Source organism: Heliconius melpomene, chromosome 3 (assembly GCF_056956725.1).
Source record: "Heliconius melpomene rosina isolate 202511_hmr_F chromosome 3, ASM5695672v1, whole genome shotgun sequence".
In the NCBI taxonomy this organism is placed as follows: domain Eukaryota; kingdom Metazoa; phylum Arthropoda; class Insecta; order Lepidoptera; family Nymphalidae; genus Heliconius; species Heliconius melpomene.
The window spans coordinates 10,725,298-10,752,924 of record NC_140391.1 but is presented as its reverse complement, the minus strand read 5'-3'; the positions used below and the strand labels follow the sequence as shown (position 1 = coordinate 10,752,924).

General features: G+C 35.3%; 1 protein-coding gene across 1 annotated transcript; it reads right to left on the bottom strand.

Moving 5' to 3' along the window:
* Window positions 1–2,317: 2,317 nt before the first annotated feature.
* Window positions 2,318–27,627, bottom strand: LOC146540192 (synaptic vesicle glycoprotein 2B-like). Its single transcript, XM_085207745.1, has 12 exons — window positions 27,463–27,627; window positions 17,848–17,901; window positions 7,754–7,915; window positions 6,953–7,097; window positions 6,632–6,771; window positions 6,022–6,269; window positions 5,098–5,294; window positions 4,653–4,779; window positions 4,071–4,200; window positions 3,328–3,487; window positions 2,713–2,840; window positions 2,318–2,433 (listed from the first exon to the last, which is right to left on the bottom strand). Exons 1-12 carry the CDS (start codon window positions 27,476–27,478, stop codon window positions 2,375–2,377), a joined length of 1,566 nt encoding a protein of 521 aa, XP_085063871.1. The 5' UTR covers window positions 27,479–27,627; the 3' UTR covers window positions 2,318–2,374.

Below are 27,627 nucleotides of genomic sequence, written 5' to 3'. Positions count from 1 at the left end.
CGCAGCCTTATCTTACAAAGACGTTTTCCGCTCACTTGGTTTTCATTTACTTGAATAGTTCTCTTACTTCGCCTCGTTAATACGAGGCGAAGTAAGAAGATAATATCTTAGCCTTCGTTGAATAACTTGTTTATAATACACAGTTATTGTATAATTGAAATGGTAATTACTGTTTTCTTTATTATAACAATATAATGTGCTTATTTTCGGCTTGCGTTTTGTTTTAAGTTGTCGTTGTGTGAAAATTAGTGCCACGAAATTTAGTGAGAAATCACTACTTTTTTTTATACATTATTGCAATTATTAGTAGTATTATATGTATGTAAAAGGGTAGCAAAGTTGGCAGGGGGAAATCTAATATGTCAGTCAACGTTGTCCATTTCCCACCTGAATTCGAGGCATTGCGTTGGCGGAACTAAACACCGAGCTTTGTGCTGTTAATCCAGTAACTGTTACATTTACCTACAGTCATAAAATAAGTTTTCAAAGTATCCCAATGTTAATTATTGAACTAAAGAAAGGAGAAGGAATGTCGACGACATTGCTTGCTGAAAAATTAAGTGACGGTTACGCCAACCGGTTATTGATACCAACTATTTGAATTACACTTTCAGATAATTGCGCTGAAATTTACATACTAACCTTTTTTTTTTCTAGTCCGATTTTGTCATTCAACTATTAAATATATCGAGACCATCGTGGCGAAGAGTGATGGCGTTTGACTGTTAAAGTTGTAGATGTGAAAGCGAAAATTGTAGGTTCGATTCTCATTCGGGGTAATGAATTATCTTTAATCACTCACTCTGGTAAGACTAAGCGCGACGCCACGTTCCACTACTAAACACGCACTGTCTTTAAAATTGCGGGCGGTGCGTGGGGAACGCAGTGTCATAACACTAAGTTTTCCCTGCTAACAATTCTATATGCGGGATCCAACATGAAACTAAGATTATTAAATACAGTGTAATATATAAACATTCAGTATTCCACGGAAATATCATGAAAAATATGATTTTGCAAATGTTTGTAATGTTTGTTTGTATTCGACAGATATTACAGACATTTAAAATATCAAACATACGCCTGTTTTGATTCATAGCTTAGCTAATTATATTATTTTAGCTAATATATAAGAATAGGCGTACTATACAGATCACAAGTACATGAAAATATAAAATATGTCATATCCTCGAGTGGGGATAGAACCCACTACCCGTCGCATATACAGTCACACTCTTATGCCCCTGTACCACGACTGACCTGAGATAATAACTGGCCTTATTCAATAGTATTAATATTAAATAGTCGAATTGTCGTATAAAACATTTTTCAAGATGAACATAACTTAATTGCCGAAGATAGCACACGTATAATAACGCGTCCGTCGACACAACGGCGACCGAATGATGATCGAGTCAACGGCGGCGCGGGGCGGCGGTGGGGAAATAATTTTTACTTTAAATTATAAAATAAAATAGTCATAATAGTCAATAAATAATAATAATATTTAATAAGAAATAATTGGGATACTATAGCATATATGCTAGACACACATATTAACAAACATTGAACATCGAGTTGGCGAGGCGTTGGTTGTCAAGTATTTAATTAAGTAAGAAAAGTTTTAGGGAGAAGAAGCAAGACTGCTGTTGAGATGTTAGGTAGGATAGGAGCATAATGCTTACTTATAATTAATCCAGCTGGGTAAATACGAGGGAAAATGGACCTTTGGCTCATTTTGAAGAAAAATCTAGTGCCACACTGTAAGGGTAGTTTTTCGCAAAAATTTACAGACTCATTCAACACATTCAGCAAATCGTAATGTAGCGTGTAACGCGTCTCTCCTTAACGCCATTAAGCCGCTTAATGAGGCAATGACGATGACCCTCCGTAGCCTCTGTCGTCTGTGGTCGTGGGAAAATGAGAGAACTTCAAACAAAGCATCAAAGTATTTATTTATTTGTAAAAAAAATATATCACACTCGAGGCGATGAAATATTTATTGAAATTTGTATTTTCATTACTTCGCTCTGGAGTCGAGGCAAAGCCCGGCGTTGAGTTCCTCCATTCAACACACAATGCCTTCAGAATTCGACAGAAAGTGGGGAACGGAGTGTCTTAACATTAGGTTCCCTCTGCCTACTCTGTTGTGTGCGGGGTACAGCGTGGAGCTATTTTTTTTTTAAGTTTAAAGTTTTTCGGTAATATAAGTCATATATGACAATAGTATATAAGCTGCAAGTTATGTAAATATTTAATTAAATTTAGCTATAATATAACAATAAGAAGGGTCGCTAGTATAAAATAAAAGATAGTAAACGGTGCTTATATAGATAGGCTAGTTTATTTATTACACTGACAACATAACAACTGGTCACTGCGGGCGCTCCGGCCGCGTGCTCTTCGGGAGGATGACGCACAGCAGACCACTCGCTGGAAAACAATCATGTTTTTATTATAGTATTCTTGATTTGTTATCCTGTTTATTAGATTGCTTGTAAAAATTAATACTAAACGTAAGGAAATTTCTGTTTTGTTCAAACAAGATGCATTACAAGTGTTTTATTTTTTTCAACAAATTGCAGGGATTATATATAACAAGTGTACGCATATATAATAAATGTGAAGGAAAATTTCACTCAAAGGCCAGGTTTTAAACCTATATCTAAAATTCGCATACATATAATCTAATAGATACAATAGGCAACTCACTGATGAGCAGCGCGCCGAACATGTATATGGGCACGACGCAGTGCTGGTCGACGAGCGCGCCGAAGGCCACGTTGCCCACGATGGCGCCCACGCGCCCGCACATCACCGTCACCGCCATCGCCGTCGCGCTGAGGAGTTTAACGCCGGTTAATGTCGTGTTTTAGTTTAACGCTGCTTCTCGTACATAGCGAGGTAGATGAAGAGAAGCTAGTGTTAAGACAGTAAACTTCCCATACACCGCCACGGGACATCGCGTATTGAGCGACGGAACTTCAAACAAAAATTTGTCTTTTCACCAACACAACAATATGAAAATATTTAATCTTTCCTTTCCTAAAGTTTCACTTTAAAAATACAGAACAGCAGCAGCATAGTCTGAAAATGAGATTTAAAAAACCATAGAGGAGAAACGCACAAGGGAAACCTCTTATCACAGCGGTTCTGGATTCAATTCTCACTCGAGGAAATGACTTACCTGACCTCCTCTCTCTACTTTCTCTGCTATACAGAAAAACAAATATTTATGCTAGTCCCAATTTGAAATCAAACTCTCGATCTCTAGTTCGTAAAATTAAGAGTAACAATACTAAAAAGTCGTCTTATAAAAATACTTACGCAACTTTAGTAGGGAATATTTCGCATATAACACAGAACAGTACCGCCTCGGTACAACTCACTATCGCCTCGAACACGCAGGACAGGAGTAAGTTCTCCAACGACGAACGTACGAGGTTCAATCCCAGCGCGGCGAGACCCGAACTTATTAACATTATCACTGGAACAAAAACATAAAATATGTAATATAATCTTTTACAGGCGATAACGATAAACATCACTAAAAATTTAAATTACAAATACATTATAAATATAAATATTTTATTATTCATTTTCCCGAGTGGAAATCGAATTCACGATCATCGCCTTTTCACCCATACGCTGTTCCGGTAAATAGCCCGGACAAACAGAAAAGCAGGCAGACATTATTTTTAAGTTGTTTGTTAATTTATTTAGTATTGTGTACAATTAGGATAGCAAGGATTTTATAAATCACAAACAGACAATTCAATTTTATTTATATGTATAGATAGGTACAGATGTAGATACTAGATCTAGTAGGAGGTATTTTAGAAAACACAATTACATATATTGTTTTTAAAATGTGACTATGTACATAGGTGATATTGTTTAAACTCAAAAATGCTATATAATGGTATGAATTTTGGATGAAAATTTACAGAAATTCCTTGTATGTTTTCAAAATTCCTTTCGTGTTTTAAAAATTCTATTTTTTAAGTTAGGTACAAAATGAATCAGAAAGTACAACTTACAAACTTCAAATAGAAATAGCTGTCACTCACCAAGCATTAGCTTCTTGCCCACCATATTGATGGTGAGCCCCACCCACAGCGCGGTGGGCACGCAGCTCAGCGCCACCACCAGCGTGTGGATGTACACCTTGTCGTCGATGCCTTGTTGGCACTCTTTGCCCTGGACGATGTAATGTAAATGTATTAGATAAGTTTCTTGAAGTAGTTATAAGATTCCATCTCCTCACTTATAGGTTAAAAGAATAAGTAATTTATTTAAAAAAAAAAGCATACCACGCACAGCAAACTAGGCATTGCATATTGATTGGCGGAACATAACGCCGTGCTTTGAATCGTTACCAGATTGAGGAAATTAAAATATCAAATATTTTACTCCCCCGTGTGGTAATCGAACCCACAATCCGTAGCATTTAACGCGTGCCTCTGAGCCGACTTTGACGGTAACACGAAAAAATATATTTTACTATGACTTTAAAAATGACTAACGACTAGGTCCATTGGAAATATAAAGCATGAGACGATATAGTTAAATGGCAATTCAATGACAGTTCAACGACTAATATAATGTATCTCTTATTTCTAAAATAAGCAAAGCAAACATAAAGTACTTACAGAAAATTCACTCCTAGTAACATTGGCAGACACCTCGCACACGCCCGCCGACACTCCCGGGAACAGCGACGAGAACTGACTGAAGCGCTCGAACAGGTCCGGGAACCACATCATTAATGTGTAGTAGCTGGAAGGAGGAGAGATAAACCTAGATTACTTTACAGACATATTTTAAAAATGTTAATCCATACTAATAATGGAACAATATTTTTTTAAAAATTAATAAAAATTATCGCTGTATGTTCATTGAATGTGGAGCCCAAAACAGTTATTTATTTTGTATGTTTGTCAGTTCTTTTGTGCATGCTAATCTCAGAAATGATTTAAATGCACTTTTCATTGTTATTTATTTGATTTATTGTTTAGATAATTGTAATAGATATTACAATTGTCTAAACTAGACTTTGAAATAGAGAAAAAAACAAAAAATGGATAAGGAACCAACCTGAACATCAATCCAAAATCAACAAAACAGCACAAAACAAGTAGCCCGATGTATGGCGGCGTGACCAGCATCTTCTTGCGCTGCCAGAAGGAGTTCCAGCGCTGCCGCCACGTCAAAGGGGTTTTGGTCTCGTTGCCGTTTGTATCTGCTGTCACTACTTCTTCCTCGTCTGAGTACGCGCTTATCATTGATTCTACCTGATTTATTTACAATATTTGATATTATAAAGCAAGAACAAAGTCTGACTGTAAACACTATTTTTGGAATTGAGAGTTCATCCCCCAAAAGGAGAACAATGTATCTTATCGTAAAAGAAGGTAAGAGAGTGCCTTGACATTAAATTTTCTTTGTCTACTCTGCTATGTTCTAAATAACTAAATGTTGTCTGCTATGTTCTAATAATATAAAGTGACTATTTGAATTTCCTCATTGTTTACGTTATAAAGCGAGTGATATAATTTAAGAGAAAAGAAAAAATACTCTTGGAAATTTGTCAAAGGACGCTAGCTAACTTATCTAATGAATCTAATCAATTATTAAGTTAATTTGTTGTATTACAGTGTCGGGTTCCGCCATTTAACACACAATACGTGTATGTCAAAAACAGGCCAAAAGTGGAGAACGAAGCATCTTGAAACTAGATTCTCTCAGCATATACGGGAAAAGCGTGAAGTGTTTTTTTATGGAAAAAGACAAGCTCAAATTTCAATTTACGTACAACATAAATTACCTATCTTTGCCACCTCCACTTTGGCGGCCAGCAAAGCACCTGTAGATTCTCTAGTATTGCTCGGGGTCGTGGGCGGCGGTGATCACTTACCATCAGGTGACGCTCACGCCGACGACTCATTCGCCTGGTACTTTATAAATATAATTACATAAATAAAAATTAACAATAATAAACTTGTAACTAAAAATGCTCACTGGAAAATCTTTCTCCTCCAGCCTTGTATTAACAACGAATATCCTCTGCAGCACAGACAGCGCCTGGTCCGCCTTGTTGGCGTACAGCAAATAGCGCGGGCTCTCCGGGAAGGGCAGCAACAGCAGCACCACCAGCAGGCTTGGGACCCCGCACGCCGCCACGAACACACGCCACGATGTGTACTGGAAGTCTGCGCCCACTGCTGTTAGATTGAATCTAGGATCCTGGATGATCAGCCAGGCGATACCTGAAAGTAATAAGGAGTTAGCATCTGTGCAGAGAGATTCTTTACAAATTTCCGCTACGCAAAGGTAATTGCTTAGAATTATCATTTGAGAGAGAGTCACATTAATGCTACAACTACCTTACTACAATATCAAATAGCTAAGTGTGTTTTACTTGGCACCGACTTCAAAATTATAAAATATTTCTTTAATTATTTATTTTTAACAAAATCAAAGTACGTTTTGCTGTATGTTAAGTACATTTATTTTATTTTTGTTTTTTGGTAAAAATATTTTTTTGTTAAATTATTTTTATTTTTACTTTTTGGTTTACTATTAGAAGTCGTTATTTTTTGTTAAAAATGTTATTCCATTGAAATATTACCTGGTAACAATATGGTTCCGAATGTCCAAAACACTTCGAGCCTGCACAGCATCACGTCACGATGCCTTAACGAGAGAAAATCTCCGAAATATGGAAAGACGAGACCGGTCGCCCCAATAATTCCGAAACCAGAGAAGAATCTGAAATTATAAAAATATTTTTTGAAGTTTATTTGCATTCTGACGTGCGTGTCAACGTTTTTCGTGAAAATTGGACTATGTAACACAGATTTTTTTTTTATTTGAAGGACACTGCGCTGACTTTAATTTTATTAATGTAAATAATAATATCTATAATATAAATTTTCCCAGGTCCACTAACCTGCAAGCCAGGAAAGCAGGGAACGACTGCACCAGACTGGACAGGAAGGCGGCGAGGGCGTCCAGCAGCAGCGCGCCGATGATGGCCTTCCTGCGCCCGCGCGCGTCCGCTAGGTTGCCCCAAAAGTAGGAACCCACGCACATGCCTGAAATATAGATAGATGAGTGTAAGAAGTGTTTACTGTCTGTATCACTTTCTATCCCGCATATAGCGGGATAGATAAATATACTTTATTGTTTGTTTTTCCACATAAGTTGCGTAACAGTTCATAGTTGCCTGTACAATACCAAAACACAAAACTGTAAACTACAACAATATGCATATTTATAGTTATGTTACCTAATAAATATGCAAGGTAGCAATCACCAGGGTAGTGTGTACTTCTGACGAATATTAACTCACCACAAATATTGCATTCAAACATGGCAATAAAAATAAGCATAAAAATGAAGGAAATGTTTTCTATGAATTTGAAATCGTGATTTTTTTAGCTACACGTTATATGATATATCTCACATATAACAGAATAGGCTGAGGGAACCTAGTGTTAAGACACTCCGTCCTTACTTGCAACCTATTTTTTTAAACCAAAGTACATAAGTAAGTTCAATTGCGGGACTTGGATGCGCTTTACCTTTGTACCAGAGCTAAGAATAAAACAATTCAAATTCCCTTGAATAGTAATAGAACCCACAAACATCACGTCAGACAAACAGCCAGACAGTCAATCATTTGAAACATAACGAAAACCTTTATTTAAACCTTTACCCCACCTACCCTGCTATATGCGGGAAACCTTACCTATAAGTGGAGTAGCGGTGAGCCTCCCCTTATCGCTAGATGACAAATTGAAGTCGCACTCGGCGGCGGGCAACACGAAGCTGAGGGTCGTGGTGCTGAGCGCGCACACCGCGTACACCGCGCCACACGACATCAGGAGAAGCCATTGGAAACATCCGTAACCTGGACAAAAAGTATGAGGTGACTACGCGACGGTTGAAGATATCTAGATTCCCATTCAGGGAAATGAATAGGTACTACTTTTTTATATAATTTTATAAAAATAACATTATTTTTAGAATAAACCTTTAAGTTTTATTGGTAAAAGAAATCAATATAGATTGAGAGAGCAACAGGTCTATTGGTTCGTTAGCTCAAGTGATCTTAATGCTCAATAATACTCTATAAACAAATATACACAATGAATAAAGAGAGCACGACGCGACGTCCGTCTGTCGATGCACTGTTGTTGATACATAAGTCGTGGCGCAGGTCTAAGCGTGTGACTGTAAACGCGACGGTTCGATCCCCACTCGGGGAAATTAAATATTTATTATTTTAATTTTTCCCTCTGGTAATGAAGCAACGCGCGACTTTAAATTCCGTCCTTTACACGAAATATTTCAGCAATTCGATGGAAAGTCCGAAACGAACGTATCTTAATGGGGAACTTTTTGCACTTTGTGAGCCATGTTGCATGTAGCAGAGGAGGAGATGGAACGTAAATACTGTCAATACATAATACTCCGTTCCCCACGCAGACAATGAGTGGCGGATTTCAACGTCACACTTTAGTTACGAGAGCGCTGAAACGAAAGCAGAAATAATATTTTCCATGAGTGGGAATCAAACTCGAAACCGTCGCGTTAACAATCAGACTGTGCCGCTGCGACACCAACACCTCATATGTATTTTTTGGATTTTCATGAAAATCGTCACTAGTTTCCCTTATAGTGTTTAAATTTAATTTACTTATTAAATAATATTAAAACAATTTTTAATATAATATAAGAAACAATTTCTTAGTAACACATATCAAGAAGTTAACAGTTGAATAAGTACGTGTACGTTAATTAGAATAATTTCCAGACGAGTGCCCAGTTTGTCCGAACAGCTTACAGCTCACTTGCACGGAGGTCACCCCCAACCCCTGGTTAACGCGAAAATTAAATTTACATAACATACTCATATTTATAAAAAATGACGTCACATCGATAGACAAGTACCTAAATATATATTTTACGCCGCATCCCGCATATGACATGGTAAACAAACAGAATTTTGTGTTAAGACACTCCGTTTGCCACGCACTCACCCAATTTTCTAGAGATTTATAAATTAAGAGGCGGAATTCAACACCACCTTTTGTTTTGTTGCCAGAGCGAGGACACGATAATTGACTTTAGACAATATTTCTAGATATAGAAAAGAAACGAAACTACAAGTACACAGTATTAGTAACATAATCCAGGTGTTAAGTAAAACCAGGTTTAGGGGGTCACGGTAACGCGATTCGGTTGATCCAATTAATTCGGCGCCTCACGGTCGCTAACTAACATTGATTTAGCCTTTGGCTATCGGTTGACCTATGGCTGTGAGAGATAGGTTTATATTTTGAACTAGCCTTCATTTTTACTTTACTTCTACATAGTATTTATGTGTACAAATAAAAAATGGGCCTCGCGTTTTTTTCTTAGTTAGTAGTGTATATAAAGGAAACCTAGTGTTAAGATACTCTGTTCCCCACGCACCACCCAAACTTCAAGACATTACGTGTTGAGCGGCGCAACGCACAGCGCTTTTCTTGTTACCAGAGCGATAAAATTAAAATAAGACATTCCTTCCAAACGAGTTACAAATAAAATCGTTTGTGCATTCGATTCACATCTGAATAATATTTTTTTTATATCCTCTCTGTAAGTCTGTAGTAACAACGAAATTGGACGGAATGTGAAGGATGGAGAATCTCAACACTAGTTTTCCTTTATTTTTTCGCCTACCCTGCTGTATACGGGATAGAGCGTGAAGCTACAAAAGATGAAAGAACAATCGTATAATCAAACAATAATCTCCAAGAGCACGTGCCGTTATTTTTGTAACTTGTTCTATTTTTACTGCGCGTGCTCTGCGTCAGCTGTCAGTGTGTTTACAAACTGATCTTTGATACCTATTGTTTTTGAATGTAATTGGTGTAATAAAAAGTTTCATAAATAGATTTTTTTTGGTTTACGTTGTATCCCAGATTTAGCACGGTAGGCAGAGGGAACCTGAGAACCTAGTGCTAAGGCATTTCGTTCCCATTAAGACACCTAAGTTCTCAACTTTCCACCGAATTCTAGAGGCAGTGCGTGTTGGGGGAACTCAATTCAGACCTTTGCCTCTTTATATTTTATTTCCTAGAGTAGGAATCGAGACCACAGAACATGTCGCGCTTTCAGTCACATACTTATGCCCCTGCGCCACGATGTCCTCAATGATTTTAGTTTAATTATTTTATATGTCTCATTCGGGTAGACAAAGCCCGTGCCACCACTTACCACGTAATGTCTCCAAAATTGGGCGGAGAGTGGAGAACGGAGTACCATAACATTATATTCTGACTGTCAACCCTGCTATTTGTGGGAAATGAGTGAAAGTGAAAGAAAAGAAAAGCAAAATGAAACAATAATTTTATTTCGCAAGTGATCAAACCTACCACTATCCCACTTACAAACAGACAGTGTGACCTCATAATTTCACAATATTAACGACAAATAATTTATACCGTACCTCAATTTCGCTCAAACGACGTGCTCTTTTTGAATCTCAGCCAAATCGCACATTCGTCGTCAGAGGCGGCCTAGCAAGAACAACGCACGGACGGACAAGGCTACTTGGACATAATTATATATATACAGATTTACGATGACAACGTATGTAATACTTGTTTTGGTTGACCTAATTCATGTAAATATTTTGGGAAAATTCGCTAATTTATCTTATGTTTGTGAACGAAGTCGGGGAGGAATAGACTATATAGAAAATGCAACGGTTCATAAGTTCAGATAAAAAATTAAAAGTTCCGGGACTCGAACCCGGCCTCCCTTTACCATTCAAGACCTCGTATTCGATCAAACCATATATCACAGTTTATTTCCGTACTTCATATAAAATAAATAATCATCAGTTCCAATAGAATATCCATTAACACTTTAATAACCCTCTCTAGGTAACATTAACCGCTAGTTCCATGACGCACAGGAAAATGCCGTTTTATGTGAAATCGTCTAAATGATCGATAAAAACCTTTGGGTTTAGCTATAAATTTTGATGGCTTAAATAAATACCTATTGCTCCATGGGTCATCCTGCGTATAGCTGAATAGGCAGCTCTCTGTTCTAATCTAGGTTCCATACCCTAATAACCCGTAACAAGGCACTGTTTCCCACACACCGCCCAATATTCGAGATATTGTGTGCTAATTGATGGAACTTAACGCCGGGATTTGTACACAAGAGGGAGAAAATGAACACAATTTATTCCCCTAAGTAGGAGTCGACTCCACAACCGTCACATTTACAATCAGGCGCTGTACCGCTGCGCCTCAATGGCTTAAATCAAGAAGGTGAATGTGAATAAATTTTAATGGGATATTAACGACGATGTTTTTAATATTTTATGTAATAAAATGTAAGTAATTACTAATTAGTTAAGTAGTAAATTAGGAAGAAATTATAAATTACAACTGCATGCTTAATTCGGCATGCAACAGAGTAGACAGAGAACCCATCACTCGTCCTCCGCTGTTCTCTTGGATTGGAGACATTGCTTGTTGAGTGGCGGAAGTCGGTGCTACGTTTTATCTTGTTCTACCAAGAACCATCACAGGAACATATTTGTGGGTTCCAATCTATTCGGCCACATTTATTGAATATTTTCAGTACCGCGGGCTGGTTGAACAAAGTACGATATTAATGCATGTTTGGTTCTTATAGGTTCCTTTTCTTTACCAGATAATAAACGAGATAAATAAGAGAACACGCCGACTCTTGTGTAAACAAATAAGCTATTAAACACACGTTTAACCCTGTCCTTGAATATGTTTTACGATCTATTCTTTAGGTTTGTTTATAAGACATTAACAAAATTTAATTACGTTATAAATTAGATTAATTAATATTAAAATGCTTATATTTCCCCTAGCGGGAATCGAATCCACGATCAACGCACGCACAGAGATACTATTGATCGAAAGTATTAAGTAGAAAAATTATATTCAAACTTAAACAAAACCAGGCTGTAATATTAGTATGTATAAAATTAAATTTTCTTTAAAAATGTCATTTCTACGCCGATTATTATCGTCTTATCGTTGTATTCACTGTGAAAATTGCCCACGCGTGGGTGTGGGGTAGGTCAACGCACTCATTTAGATATATTTAAAGGTGACATACGTTTCTTTGTTTCATAATAAGAGTAAGAGTTTTAAGAGTGACAAATGTATGTATAATTACAGTGCAGTGGCAGTGCTAAAATCAACCGAAGGTCTTGGATACTATTCCTGGATTGAATTAAGAAATTTAACATTATATAGATAAGAATAAATATTTTTATTAATTGTAATAATCTGCTAATAGGAGAAATTATATTTATTTATTATCTCAAATTTTATTGCGATTGAAAAGTATCTGTGTGTTAACACGGTGTTCGATCCTCATGGTAAAATAAAAAAAAGGCAATTTTAAAAATATATATTTTTACGTCATTGGGTAGCATAAAAAGGTGCCATGTATTTGGCGGATAATGATTTTTTTCCACCTTCTACAAACTCACACAAAAACGGCAAATAAATCAAATTATTTTACAGAACCTTTCTTTTGTAAATCAGTCGTTCATAGCTGTATTTTTAAAAGCAGCACACCAAAAGACTGTAACGATCGCCATAAATTATAAGGGAAATAATTTCGTTTTATAATAATATCAAAAGACGAAAACAATTTGAACTCTTCTCAAATAATAAACAATAAAAATATTCTTTTCTTACATGATTATTAATGTTTCAAAATCTATTTTTGTTTGTAAAACTGATAAACAGCGGGCGACTGCGCAGTGTCAGTACCGTTACTATCATTGTTGTTGATAATAAAAACCGTATGGTTTACGATTCATTATACTTTTAACGCGAAGAAGCTTTTTCCTCTTTCGATCATTGTATAGATAAATAGTTAAATTTTGTTTGTCAGCTTCACACTGTATCCCTCATAGCAAAGTAGAGAGAGAGAATCTAGTGTTAAAACTCTCTGTGCCCCACACTCTGCCCAATTTTCGAGTTATTCCTTGTAGTTTGATATCAGTTCAGATTTTCATACTATTTTAAAATGTTCTCTATTTTTTTAATTTGTTCATAGCACTTTAAAATATATCAATTTTAAGAGATGTACGTTTCCGGTGATGTTTCTGTCACATCACCGGAAACAAAATGCACACTTTGTGACGCAGTAGGACAGCGACTGACTGTAATTCCATGTTTGTGGGTTCAATACCCACTCGTGGCAATTAATTACATTCATTCTCTCTCTCTGATAATAAAACAAAACGTGGTGTTGAATTCTGCCATTTTCTTGAGACTAGATTCCTTAATATTTCGTATCATCTCAGTAGATCTCTCTCTAAACTCTTTTAATAAATGATGGAGACGTGAGACAAAGAAATTCCTATTTAAACTCTGAAATTGAATAAAGGACAATAACAATTAAAGCACAACGTAACAAACTGTCGCACAAAGTAAGCATACCTCGAGTGGGGCTTAAAATATCGAGCGCTGGGTTTCCCCGCGGAAAGCCCCAATTACTCGCCTGTCGCGACACTGCATTAAGCGCATGCAATTTTGGTGACAGATACGAATCAATTGGAAGCCAGTCCTGGTGCACAAACGCGCGACTTCAAACACGACAGGTTGCGGGTTCAATTCCAAGAAATTAAATATATTATATATTCATTTGAAAGCTCTGGTTACGAGGTAAAGTGCAACGTTGAGATCCGCTACTCAACTATGTCGTGTTTATAGTCGCACTTACTGGACACTAAAATGAGCCACAACCTCTAACCCAAGTGTCCTTGTTACACTAATCTCATTGCTCAGCAGATAGTGGAGGGCGGGCGGCCATTAGGCTTTTAGCTAACGAAGGGCAGGGCCGTGACGTCACGAGGCAGGGCCAAGGACTATGCGCAAGGCGCAGCGGCACAAGGATGTGACTGTAACGCGACGGTTGTGGGTTCAATCCCCACTCGAAGAAGTGAAATATTTATTTACGTTTATACTTCCATTTCTTCGCTCTGGTGTCAAGGCAAGCGCAGCGTTGAGTTCCCACTCAACTAGCAATGCCTCCCGAATTCATCAGAAAGTGGGGAACGGAGTGTCTTAACATTAGGTTCCCTCTGCCTACCCTGCTGTGTGCGGGATACAGCGTGAAGCTGGGAAACTAAGATGAGTATTTACGTAATTTATCTATTATAATAAAATTAATGAATTTATCTTTGCTTTCTTAATATTTTATGTAATTTATTAATTACAAATATGTCATTACAGTAATTTATTTGAATTTATATTTATACGGAATTTGGCAAACATTACTTGTTAATATCGAAGGTATATTTACAGTAAAATAAGACAATTTTAAGTTAAATTAACAACAAGAGAGATATGAATTTGTCTCTTACCTAACTGACTGTAAACGAAATATGGCTCAGGAAAAATAATAATTTTTAGCTCCTCGCTCTAGTAACAAGATGATACTAGGTTCCCTCTGTCCACCCTGCCATGTGAGGGATACAGCGTGAAGCAAGACAAAACAAACGTGTTAATCTTACAGACGTCACGAAAAATCTAATTATTTATTAAAAAACAATAAACTATCCGTCTCTACGTTTATGCCCAACAGTTGCGTTTTATTTCATTTCTCCGAGTGGTTCCTCAAAAGAAACAATAAAATGTGTATAAATATGGCGTCAAGTCTTTGATCGCTGACATGTTTTGGCGGGAAAGGGTATTTTTGGGTGACCGCCATCTTTCTTGACGTCAATAGGTGCGTTCCACAGATTAATTATGTTTTGATGAAAGTTGTGTGAAATTGTAATGAAAATTGTTATCGATCACCTACAGTTGGAAAATATTACAAAGTAAATTTAACATTTTGTATATATAATTTTTACAACAAAAAAGTATTATTTCAAATGATTATTATTTATTACTTAACTACAAAATTGTGGCAGATTTTTTTTACCTAGTTCCATATACAAATAATAAATTCTATTAACAAATATAATAACTATTTTAACTCTATTGCGGTAAATATAAAAAAACCTACATAGACCATATTGCTAGTAAAATACTTATTTACGAAACGTATAAAAAATTTAGCGTACTGGCACTTGAACCCGCATCTCTTGGAAACCGTCCCAGCGCTCTGATCACTAACCCATACGTTCTCATCAGGCTACATCGAAATTCTTATACGCTAGCATCTCTGCAGATATATTTTTCTTTCCTAAGCGTAGAGTAACACTTTAAAATATTAAAAATAAAACGTAATTTAAAGACTTGTCCCCTCTAATAACGTTCTTCGTATTACCGATGACATATCGTCCAATTTAATTTATAGCTGGCGATAGTGATAGTGTCCTAAAACTGGCAAAAGTGATGGTCGGTCTGACCTAGCGCCTAGTGCCTTAATGGCCGCCTCGTAAATGTAACTAGTATTACATTCTTGACATTGAACATAAAGTTATTTTCCAGCACACTCGCTTTCAGAGTTTTACGTTTTAACGTAAAATGGTTATTTTGTTGACGTTACTTCCGCATACTGTGGGTGAGGTAACTTGACAAATTACAAAACCCTCATTTCTATATTTTTCATGTCAACTTTGTCTAACAAAATACACCATATGTGAAAATTTTAACTTCCTAACTTTTATAGTTCATAAAATAATAGATGGACAGGCAGACAGACCGACGGACGGCTGAGTGTTAGTAATAGTAATACTGAAGGATAAAACGGGACCCGTTTCGTCCTTTAAATACGGAATCCTAAAAACTGATACTCTACGGGCATTCGGTCGTACCCTTTTTTTATATATCATTATTATAAGCTAAAATATTATTTTGTATAAAATAATACAAAATAATATTTTAGCGAGTTTTTTGTATGTCTTAATCTAATTCATATCATTTACTTGTCAGAGGTATGATTTTTAACCTCGTATAATAACGTTCTGTTTCTCATTTTCCAGTGACTTTTCACAACACAATGTATTGTTAAATTCAGCGCCGCGCCTCCTTTCCCAAGGGGGAAATAAAAGAAATATAATTATTTCCCTGAGTGAGAATCGAACCCAAGATCGTTGCATTCACAGTCGGACAATGCCACATATACACACACAACGATGGTCTATCTATCTAGATCAAATAAATAGGTAAATTTCAAGATCATAGTTGTTTTTTGCATTACACCTACATTTAAACAAAATTAGGTTAATAAATCAGATTAATTATTATTTAATTTACTTAATTTATTTTTTAGAGCATTCATAGCAATTAAGGTACAGATAGCATGAGATAAAAATATCATTTTTAACTATTATCTGTCCTAATATTATAAGGTTGAAGATTTTGTATGGTTGAACGAGCGAATCTAAGAACTTTTGGCTTGAATTGAAAAAATTTTTTGTTTATTTTTTATATATTAAGGAATTTTAAAGGAATATAATATCACGAATATGCAAAATGTAAATACAACACTTAGTTATCGCCATTAAACCACGCAGGTTAAACTGCATGTAAAAACTAGTTAGAGACTATTTCTATAATAAGAAATAGTTTCATGATGTATCCCGGACATAGCAAGGTAGGCAGAGGGTACCTGGGAACTTAGTGTAAAGACACGCCGTTCCCCATGAACACACTCCGTTCCCCATTTTCCGGCCAAAATAATAAGAAATAAGTTTAAAAAATACATATCATTTACACATTTTATCACAAAATCATATAATTTAACAGTTAACACAAATGCCGTCTAAAGCCAAAAGAGGCGGTTGCGGGTTCGATTCCCACTCTAAGGAATGGATTATTTTCATTTGCCCGCCCCGGTAACAAGTGAAGGCGCGGCCTTGAGTCAGACCGACAAAAGCTCGTCTTCTTTACAAGAATTGAATTTAAACATAAATGTTATCAAGCGCAGCTTGTTAGAACGCAATTCTGTTAGAAATTATTTCGTTTTGAAAGATCGAGGAAACCAAAAATAGAAAAAAATAATGGAAACCTCACCAATCGCGCTCACTGTAAGGGACTCCCCAACTATACCCACGGTGCCATGTTTACGTACATACCTACATGTATAGATAAGTATTCATATAAATATATATATAAATATGCTTTTACTTTGATTCAGTCTATTGTTTTTCTACGTGACTTTAGCTATCGTTTAATTCAGGCCGCCATCAGGGCCGGACACGCCCGCCGTGTTGACGAATTAGTATTTATTGTTATTATTTAGCTTCAAGCTGTATCCCGCTCGCAGTAGGGTAGGTAGAGGGTTAAGGCTAGTGTTAAAACACTCCGTTTCTCTTTGTCCGCCGGATTCCGGAGACATTGCAAGTTAAATGGCGGAACTCAATGACACTTAACTTGCAATGACTCAACACCAGAACGAACAAATGAAAATATACACTCAAATAAATATTTCATTTTCCCGAGTGGGGATCGAACCCACAACCAGTTGCGTTTACATTTACAAATTAGTGCCCCTGCGCCACGCTTGGCGTCAGTATTTATTTATTTACATTATACATTAATATATGTACCAGCTAAGCCTACGGCTTTGGCTGCGTTGTCAAATGGTAAAAAGTAAGGATTGTTTATGAGAGATATTAAAGCAACCTTTAACTTGTCAATAATACTTTGAATTCATTTAATATAATGCCAAAAATGAGATCTATCTTTTAATTATTAATTAGAATATTATTTTTTTTAAATAAAAATAAAACTGTATTGCTTTCTAAACAATAATAAGGTATGAATATCAAGTAAACATATAGGAATGTCGATTAATACAAAGATCAAAGATGAAAGGTCGTCTCACCAGCGTGATGCAGCGCGGTCTCGAAGGGCGCCCGTTGCAGCCGCTCCTTGCTCTCTGCCAACAACACGAATAGATTAGTGCCGTGCCAAAATACCTTATATTTACATTGAATTGAATACAACTCCTCCTCTAACACTTACAGCTTATATGTAGCTACAGGTTCAAATCTAAAGAGTGAAAATTTAATTAAATATTATATAAGGGTCATAATCAGAAAAAGTGTACATTTTGTGTCTTTTCTTGTCCCGCTACTTTGAATGCGTTTTAAAAATACAATTTTAAAGATAATTTAAATATTTTGCTATTTAAGATAAATTTACTTATTAACTTAAAGATTTTTGTAATATTTTAAATGTATTATGGCTAATAATAGTATTTTTTGTTAGTTGCAAAAAACCTTTCAAAATGCTTCCATACAATTTTTCGTGTCCCATTCACCACTTTACTTTTTAAAAATTGATTTGTTACGAATGTTTATGGTTTTATTTGATTTCAGATATGTTTATATTACTTTACTTTATGCATATTATTAAATAGAACTACTTTTATTGATACATTATTTAATAAATAATACATATGAATTAAGTAAATTTGTCCCAAAATATTGTCTTTTTGTTACTCAGGGCTAGTAACGTACAATTAAAATATGAACGCAATTATTTTGGATGGTATTTAATATTAGTTTTTATTGTGGCACCATTATTGTAAAATTCAATGCCATCGTAGCTACAACAAGTGGTCTTCTCGCAGCAGTTGAGGGGTTCAAATGTTTTAGAGGGAATGCGTAAAATTACATCTCAGGGTTATAAACGGCTTTTATTTTGGTAAGTATTCTATAATTTCGTTTTCTTGTTTATGTTATTTGCTTCTTTTTACAAAATCTCAAAAAAGAATTTCATTGCTTGCACATGCAACACGTGGCTTATGAGCAAATATTTAAAAAGGTTAGAATTTCTCAGACTTCATTCTCAATTTCGTTATATTTCGTTACGTAACGAAACTGAGAAAATATGAAGCGTAGTTCATAATTACGTTACCATCGGAAGATATGTATATAAAAAAAAAATTGCTGGCATATGAAAAAAAAAATTGGTGACTTTTGATAACGTAAAGTAACTAAAAATAATGATTTTTAAGTTTTTTGCCTGTTTGCTTGTTTGTCTAATGTGTTTGTGCACGCTTATCTCAGAAACGGCTTAACCGATTTAGTTAAAAACATTTTTTTATTCTTCCTGAAATTAGTTGTGATTTCGTAATTACTAATTTTTTCTCTGGAGATAGTGAATTAATAAATATGTAGCTCAAGCGGGTGAGGCTTTTATTTAAAAACAAATACGTTCTGTACTAGCGTTCTTAAAGATCTAAACAATAAACATGAAGTATTATTAAATACCTATTGATACATATTTTTTAATTTTCAGTAACCGTCATGGCTCCTATGTCAAATACTGAAAGACAATAAAGATATAGAGAACGTCTTAAACAGACCAATCCTATTAAATATGAAGATATGCGGAATAAACACTTACAAAGAATTAAACTTAATTCCAGTGATAACGACTCAAATTTTGAAATATTTTAAAGTGGATTTAATTTTATCATTAACTTTGTGATCTCTAGAAATATAAGTTTATTACGAACTAGCATTATTATATTGTAAATATTGTCACTTTGTTATGTTTTCTTACATTTATAATCTGTTAATTCAACGATTGAATCTTTAAAATTTTAATTTGTGTCTCATTAAATAAAAACAACAATAGTTTTATTCATATAATATTCTTATTTTGTTGTGTATAATGCCTTATATCATCAGTTTCGTAACAAACATTATCAGTGTTGTTACTTATCAGTTACGTTACGAATTCGAAAATGTCCACTTTTCTGATTATGACCCATAAGTATTAATATTAAATAAGTATAATGTATACATACAGATATAGTTGAGTTTGAATTACATTTTATTTTTTATCAGAAAAAAATTATTCATCCGTCACAGCGTCCGTCCGAGCACGCAGGTAACGAATAGGTTCCTATAGAAGTAGGTATCCTCTGCCTATCCTACTACATGCATAATACAGCGAGAGCTTCAAAAATATTACGTTTAAAAACAAATGAAAGCACAGACCTTTTTTTAAATAATCAAATGTTGATGAAATTCGATAATTTCCGCAAATTCTAGTAGTAAAAGCAAAGTAAAAGTCAAGTTCATTAAACTTTACAGCAGGTGTCAGCTGGAATAGCTGGCCTAGAACCAAACCTCGACCCCATTTGCTGTGCGACGGATGTTTATGAGAACAATTAGTCTATTTCATGTGAGATAAAGCACTCTGAGCACATTTAGAACTGTTTATATACAAAAACAATGGGTTACAGGAAATCGATATAATATTAGACCAACTCAAACCTGAGTAATATCTGAACATCTGCGTGAGATATTACGACTTACTGTAACCTAAAAAAAAAGCAGAAAAGGAAGCAAAGAGTAAAATCTGATTGAGGCTTCAAATCCCGCTTATGTCCATATCAGGAAGAGGGCACCCAGTATAAAAACACCGCATTTCCCTCCTACGAACATAATTATCGTGCCTTTGCGGAACTCTCGGAAAATATTATAAATAATAAAATATTATAATATTAAAAATATTTAGAACGCAATCTTAAGATTATAAATATATACAAATGCAAGTTCTCCTCGTCCTCTTGAGAATAAAATAAATTATAAAAATCTTGAAAAGTAATTTAAAGTAATTGAAATGACCCAATTCAATTCTGAAACTCAAAGAACAAGTGCTATCTGGATCTTAAGAAGTGTTATTGCCCGTACCGTTATAGACAAGTATCGACCGGATATCGAATCTGTAACCATCCGGTCGCGTCTACCTGCTATAATTACATATCGAGTTTATTCAGCTTCAAGTTGTATGCCGCACACAGCAGGGTAGGCAGAAGGAACCTAGTGTTAACACACTCCGTTCCCCACTTCACACACATATCGAGTTCATTGATTATCGAGATTTGATTTGATTTGAAATACATACAAAACACAGGAAAAGCTTTTCATAAATGCTCGTTGTACTTTGTGATGGCAATGATTTTTTTTCTCCAAGCGACCGTAACCTTGAAAATTTGTTCAATATTAATTAATATTCATTTAATAAATAAATAAATATTAATATTAATATTTTTCGAGATAACTGATAATGTGGTACGGAAAAATTAATCCTTTCCTACTAATATAATAAATATGAATATTTTTGGTTATCTATATTTCTTCCACTTTCAAGTAAAAATAACAGATTATATATATATATAACATTCATAGAAGTTAATATATGTATGTGTTTCCAAAAAGAAGCCAGTGACTATTATTGCTGTTTTTCATTAAACGACTGAAACATAAGACCGTTACAGCGCAGAAGGATAGCGTGTGACTGTAAACCCTGCGAGAAAACGCGTGAAGCTGCATTTATCTAAACATGAGCGCGAACACGCGGACAATCGATACATTGTTATGTCTATAGCTAATGGACTCTGTGCGTGTCCATCTGTTGCTTGTTTGCGTTACATTTTCCGCCTTACGTGTCGTTGTTATCTAGAACCATATGTTTAGAAATTAATTATTGGATAATCTTGCTGACTGGATCAGATGGTTGTGGGGTCAAAAGTTAAAAAACGCTTAAACAAATATCATCAACTATGATAGAATATCTATAATTATTAAAATTAAAAATTGGAATGCCATTTCTATGAATAAATGAGGCGTACGCTTCTACAGAACAAGCAAGTAAAGAAGAAATTTCCAAATCCTAGAACGATATAAAAAACTTGATTGTATTGATTATTGACCATTTTAATGCAAAGATAGCTTCATGCTGTATCCCGTGGGTAGGCAGACGCAACCCAGTGTTAAGACACTCCGTTACCATTTGGACACTATCGGTCCCCAGTTTCCGACGAATTCTGGAGGCATAGCGTGTTAAGTAGCGGAACTATATTTGCATGATCATATTTTTTTGCATTAACATCGCCATTTATTTTCATTTTCTTTCAGGGTCATAGAAACGTCGCTTGTTTTCGCAAATACAAAATAAGCAGTATTCGAAGATAGGAGAGTCATTCACTCTCTACCTGTCTACTCTCTCTGCACGTATATGCGGGAAGGCGTTAAACTAAACTAAATAAAACGTAACTTTATATTAAAACGCACAATAACCTCCAAGAGCTAAATGAATCCGCCTGGAAGCATTCCAACCAATTAAAAGCTCTTCTCACAGCACACAAAATGCTTTATCTCATATAATCTTGTATCATCAATCAACACTCATCAAGCCAACTAATCAATATCCGCTGGTTACCAGTTCAAATCGGTCCACTCCAGAGGCCAAGTCGGTTAATTCCAGACAATGTTACCATTCTGTAACGGGCTGTTATCAATTGTTATCAGTCAGTGGGAGTGGGAAAGGAACCACCTGTTGCTACTATTGTAGTATCGAGTAATGTACTCGTATAAATGAATGAATGTGTCGTGTGGTATTTGGTTACCGTAGTGGCTCAGTGAGATAGTGTGGGATTGTGAACGGCGGGTTCGGGCTCGTTTTCCGCTAGTGGGAATGATTTATTTTAATTTTCCTCGCTTTTTCGCGCGGCGTTGAGCTGCCCTGCAGGAAGCTACCACAGCCTGGAAGACAGTTTATAAAGCAAAGCTGACAAAACGACAGTCAAGCATATTATAAGGTAAAAATAGTAAATAAATTGCCCTTAGCTCGTATCACCATATTGAATATGGGGCTTCGAGTGCTGATATTTATAATATATTGTAGATAAAACTACCGCAAATATCTACCTTGTAATTAAGATATCACAACCTTGAATGTTTACCTTGTAATGTATTACGTATTCACGGTGTGTCCCAAATGTAGCAGGGTAGGCAGAGGGAACCTAGTGCTAAATACTCTGCTTCTCGTTTTAGAGACTTCGCGTGTTGAATGGCAGAATTGAACGCCGCTATCTTATTTTAAAGGTTATATGAATATTAAAAGCGAAAAAATATCTAATATATTATTATTATTATAACTTAAAATAACAAAATTTGTATCTCGATTATGGTATAATAATTATAATTTCAATGAATATTAAAAAAGCTTATGTTTAAGTAAAGTAATACTATCAATATGTATAAAAGCCACCGCCATAATAAATTGTTTTCTCGTAAAAGTACTTTAGCCAGACGTCGCTACGGGGAGGGAGTGTCGCCAGTCTCGGCTTAACCCGTAACTTAATAACCCTATGTGGTAATGGACGGAGATCGAAGGAGAAATCTGTATTCACAAGAGTATATAAAAAATAATTGTTTTACGCCGTACACCGCATATAACAGGTTAGACAAAGGTAACCTAGTGTTAAGTCACTCTTTTTTCCACTCTTTCCTCTACGTACCCCAACACCACGCTAATATAATGAATTCCTCCTGAGTAGGAATTGAACCTATAGATCGCTTTTACAGTCAGACCCTGCAGGTACCCAGGGAAAAGTTCAGAAGTTAAACTAGTAGGCCAGATGGTGCGGATGATAACTGCTCTTGAGGCAGCAATACACAGAACGAAATTGTCTTGCTGGTTCACGCTGCCGTGGTTTTACGATGACGCCCATAGTCCCGGTTGCGGTCAACAACCCACCCTGACCTATCCCGCCAGTCCCACAAATCAGCTCGAGTCCCCATATGCAGAAATGTAAAGCTTTAATAGGAAAGGCATTAGTCCTCAATTCAAATTAAATGTAAACTGTATGACATCATGATTTCAACCTCTTAAAATTTCCAAAGGCCAAACGTAAATAAGGGCACCTCAAATATGTGATATATGGTGTTATTAGCATCATTAATTTGTTCAAACATTAACAACCTAATAAAGATGTGCTACTTCTATTTAGAATAAATAAATACATACATAGCCTAATATTTGTACAGATTTGATATTTTTAGTTATTGAACTACAAGTCAGGCACAAAATGTCTGAATCTTCTTCAAAAACTAGATCTTCTATGACTCTTTATCATATATCTACCGGACACTTATATAGAACAATTTAAAGATTTATGTGAAAAAATATATTATTAAGCAAAGTTCATAGTGCACTATATACTATACTGTTGATGTTCATCATGTATCTCGGGGAATTGAGGTAGCTTCCGTTGGACTGACACGCCTGACACAACTGACACGACTGACATTACTATAAAACTTACTATGAGACGCTAGAGTTTTATAGGTCGTTGACTACAAATCATGAGAGTTATTGGATCGACGAGACGTCTTTTATGAAATGAAATTTCTGCATACATAATGAACGTGACACACTAACGTGACATATTTCAATGTGCGTCTAGCTATATTTTATACCAACCACGTACTCGTACAAGTAGTTGACTCGACTCGCCCTTGCCGTGTCATTGCAGGTTGTGTCAAGTTGTGTCATAATATTGGTTGAGCGTAGACGCCCAACGCCCGAGTGCACTGCTGGGTGACTTTCGTTACTTATCGCTAATAGGTTACTTGACCCAAGTTTGCTCCGAATTTTAGTGTTTTTTATTTACAATACTCGTGAATTCATCTCCGGCGTCATTTGCAGATGAGATAGTGACTCATCATTATACTCTCTTTTGTAGGTAGATTATAATTAGAAAATACAGGACACATTATAATTTTATAACCTATATTAGGGTTTGATGTCAATATAACATTTTGTGTTGATTAACCCTAATAATTATATCTTTCTACGTCTAGCCCTACGTATAAACTGTAATTAGCGTTTAATTGTTATTAAATAGACGATACATAAAAAAATAGTATCTATAATTATATTCGTCCATATTCGTTTTAATCTCATTCATGAGATCTATTTATCACATTTTAGTGTCCAATATGAAAAATTAAATGGAAGATGAACACCAAACCGGGTTTGCAATCACACGGCCTCGGGCAGACAAACAAAAGTATACCACATACGTACAAACTAAGACACACCACCATTAAGACAGTGACATTTCTTTTATCGATTACAAAGTGTATTGTAGTATCTGAGACCCATCAGGCTGGCGGGCTGGCCTGGGCGCGTCGTGACGTCACCGCGTGCGGTCAAATGTCAAAGCTATTAAACCATAGCTTTATGGTGGAGTTTTAATAGATTTGCTCGTTTTCTTTTCCAGCAGACAGTGCCGTCAAAAGGGAAAAATAATATTGAACTGTAGACATATGAACTTGAATCGGGGCGGTTTTTGGTTTCGGAACCGCCCGATTTCCCACCTTGCTGTTACAACCTTGAAGATTTACATTGTAGCCATTTTTATTGCCTGGAATTTGGAAACACGGATAAACTACGTTATCGCCCTCAAAACCCCCTGCATACTAAATTTCAAAGATAGTCGTTGAAGCTAGATCTTTCGATTTGTTAATTGACGTCTGACAATTGCGGTGTGAATCAATATAGAATGTAGCCACGTATTTATTTACGTATATATGTAAAAACAAATTGAAATGAACTTGTAGTCCGAACAGAGGTGGCTGTCGTTTGTGTTTAATAAGAAATGAATCAATCACGCATATAGTTCGACAGCGGCGGGCAGCTGTGCGCGCGACGCACTCACTTACGATAACTTGCTTCTTATATTAATGATGATTTATTGCTATATTACTATTTTTATAACACATTATTATAGTGCGTTACGTATATTATTAGTGTACTTGTATTATATTCATAATTTGATGAAAAAGATTGTTCTGTAAACATTTATAAAGATTTCATAGGGATCAGTTATTCATCAGTTATTCCTTTAAAACAAAACAAAAAAATAGACAGAAATAAATAGTACCAAAGAAATGGCATAGGACTATACAATAAATGCTAGTTCATTATAAGATCGATCGATCGATCTATTCACAAGCCGCTTCTTTTAAAACAATCTTTAACTGCAGAATGTCATGATCAAATAGAATTTAGGGTTCAATGATTTATTTGTAAAGTTTTAAAAAAGCTTTGCCTCGACACCAGAGCGAAGAAATGGAAATATAAATTTAAATAAATATTTCATCTAGTCGAGTGGGGATCGAACCCACAATGCGAAAATAAAAAGCTTTCTAAATATTTCTCCGCAAAGGACGCAGGGGGCATCCCTGATAAATTTCCATTCAAACAAAGCATTTATTAGTGAGCAAATAAACTCAGCTATAAATAAATACCGTTCACTAAACTTGGACACCTAACAAGAAACGATCAAGGTCGAAAAAACAAATAATATTACATTTGACAAATACATAACGAGGTGACGCAGTGGCCCAGTTACAGAAGACGCGATGGTCGGCGATTCAATCCCATCGCCGAACGAATATATTTAAATTTTTTTAATATTCCTTATTTGGACAAATTATTTTTTCACAGATGACGTATTTCTATTGCCGATTACAAAAAAGTAGAATATAAATATTTAAGGAGACTCCCTTGCCTCAGCCGTGATTTATGTCGTCGTTTTTCTAGGAAATGGTACGGAGTCCCTTGTGCGAGTCCGACTCGCACTTGACCGGTTTTTTTATTTATTTTTTCAGCTTCACGTTTTGTCCCTTACGGGGTAGCCAGATAGAATGGAGCCCAGAGCGCTGCGGTACGCTGTGTTATGTGTTATGTGTTATGTGTTGTGTGTTGTGTGGTCGAGTTCATTTCCGATAGGTTCGATTTGGATTTGGTTATTCTTAGGATTATGAATTATTCTCATTTACCTGCTTTCGGTAAGCCACAGAAATGTATATAGATTCCTTTTGCCTACGTAGCAAATAAAACAAAGTAAATAAATAAGGCCAACATCAACATTTTGAGCCAAAAATGACAAACAGCGTGACTTAAACGGATTTGTTCAGAGTTGTAGTGCTGTAGGACAGATAATTAACTATAACTATATAACTATAAGTATAATAATCTTTACAATGACTTCATTATTACAAGCATACCTATTAATTTTATTGTCTTCATTATTTAATATACGACTACTAGTTTGAAAACGTCTTTTAAAATAATGGCAACGTAGGCAAAGGGACACCTAGTTGAGACACTGTTCACCACTTTTTGAGATTTTTTTTAGGTTCCCAGGTTCCCTCTCCCTACCCTGCTGACAAATATTGCTGACTTATAGCGTTGAACTATCAAGATCAAATGAAAGTTAGAAAAACCTGTTGATAGCGGAAAGCTGGCTACGAAAGTGTCAGCCGTAAGTATAAACTACTCCGCTTCTCTAAATATAATATCAGTTGGTTTATCTGCTTGCAAAATATTTATATTTTATATCATACTGATTGTAATATTAGATTTTAATTAAAAAGTTCATTGTATAAAAAAGTAAATACAAAGATATTTTCTTTATTTTTATTTCAATTATAATTAATATGGTAATGTATTGCAAGTATATATTGAAAACTAAGAAACAAACCTCATATATCATTTACTAATAAAATTTTAAAAATTACAAAATTATATCTCATTTATAATCAATGAATAAAAGAACATACTAATAATGATTAATTAGTTAATTACGACAATTCAAAACAATTTTTAATTAATAATTACATACCTGCTTGCTCTTCCATTTCGAAAAAAACAAACGTCCTTAATATAACTTAATTCTAATATCACACTATAAAAATTCACTTAAAAAATCACTATTATTTTTTTCTTTTATCCCATTTGTGTTTTAGGGTTAATTAAGTATTTTTTTTATTATTTACACTTCAGCTTA

Coding starts and splice junctions, on each gene's coding strand:
- LOC146540192 (XM_085207745.1), bottom strand. Junction 7,098..7,753: donor CACCGCTACTCCACTTATAG/GTAAGGTTTCCC, acceptor TCTATATTTCAG/GCATGTGCGTGGGTTCCTAC. Junction 6,772..6,952: donor CCTGCTTTCCTGGCTTGCAG/GTTAGTGGACCT, acceptor TTATAATTTCAG/ATTCTTCTCTGGTTTCGGAA.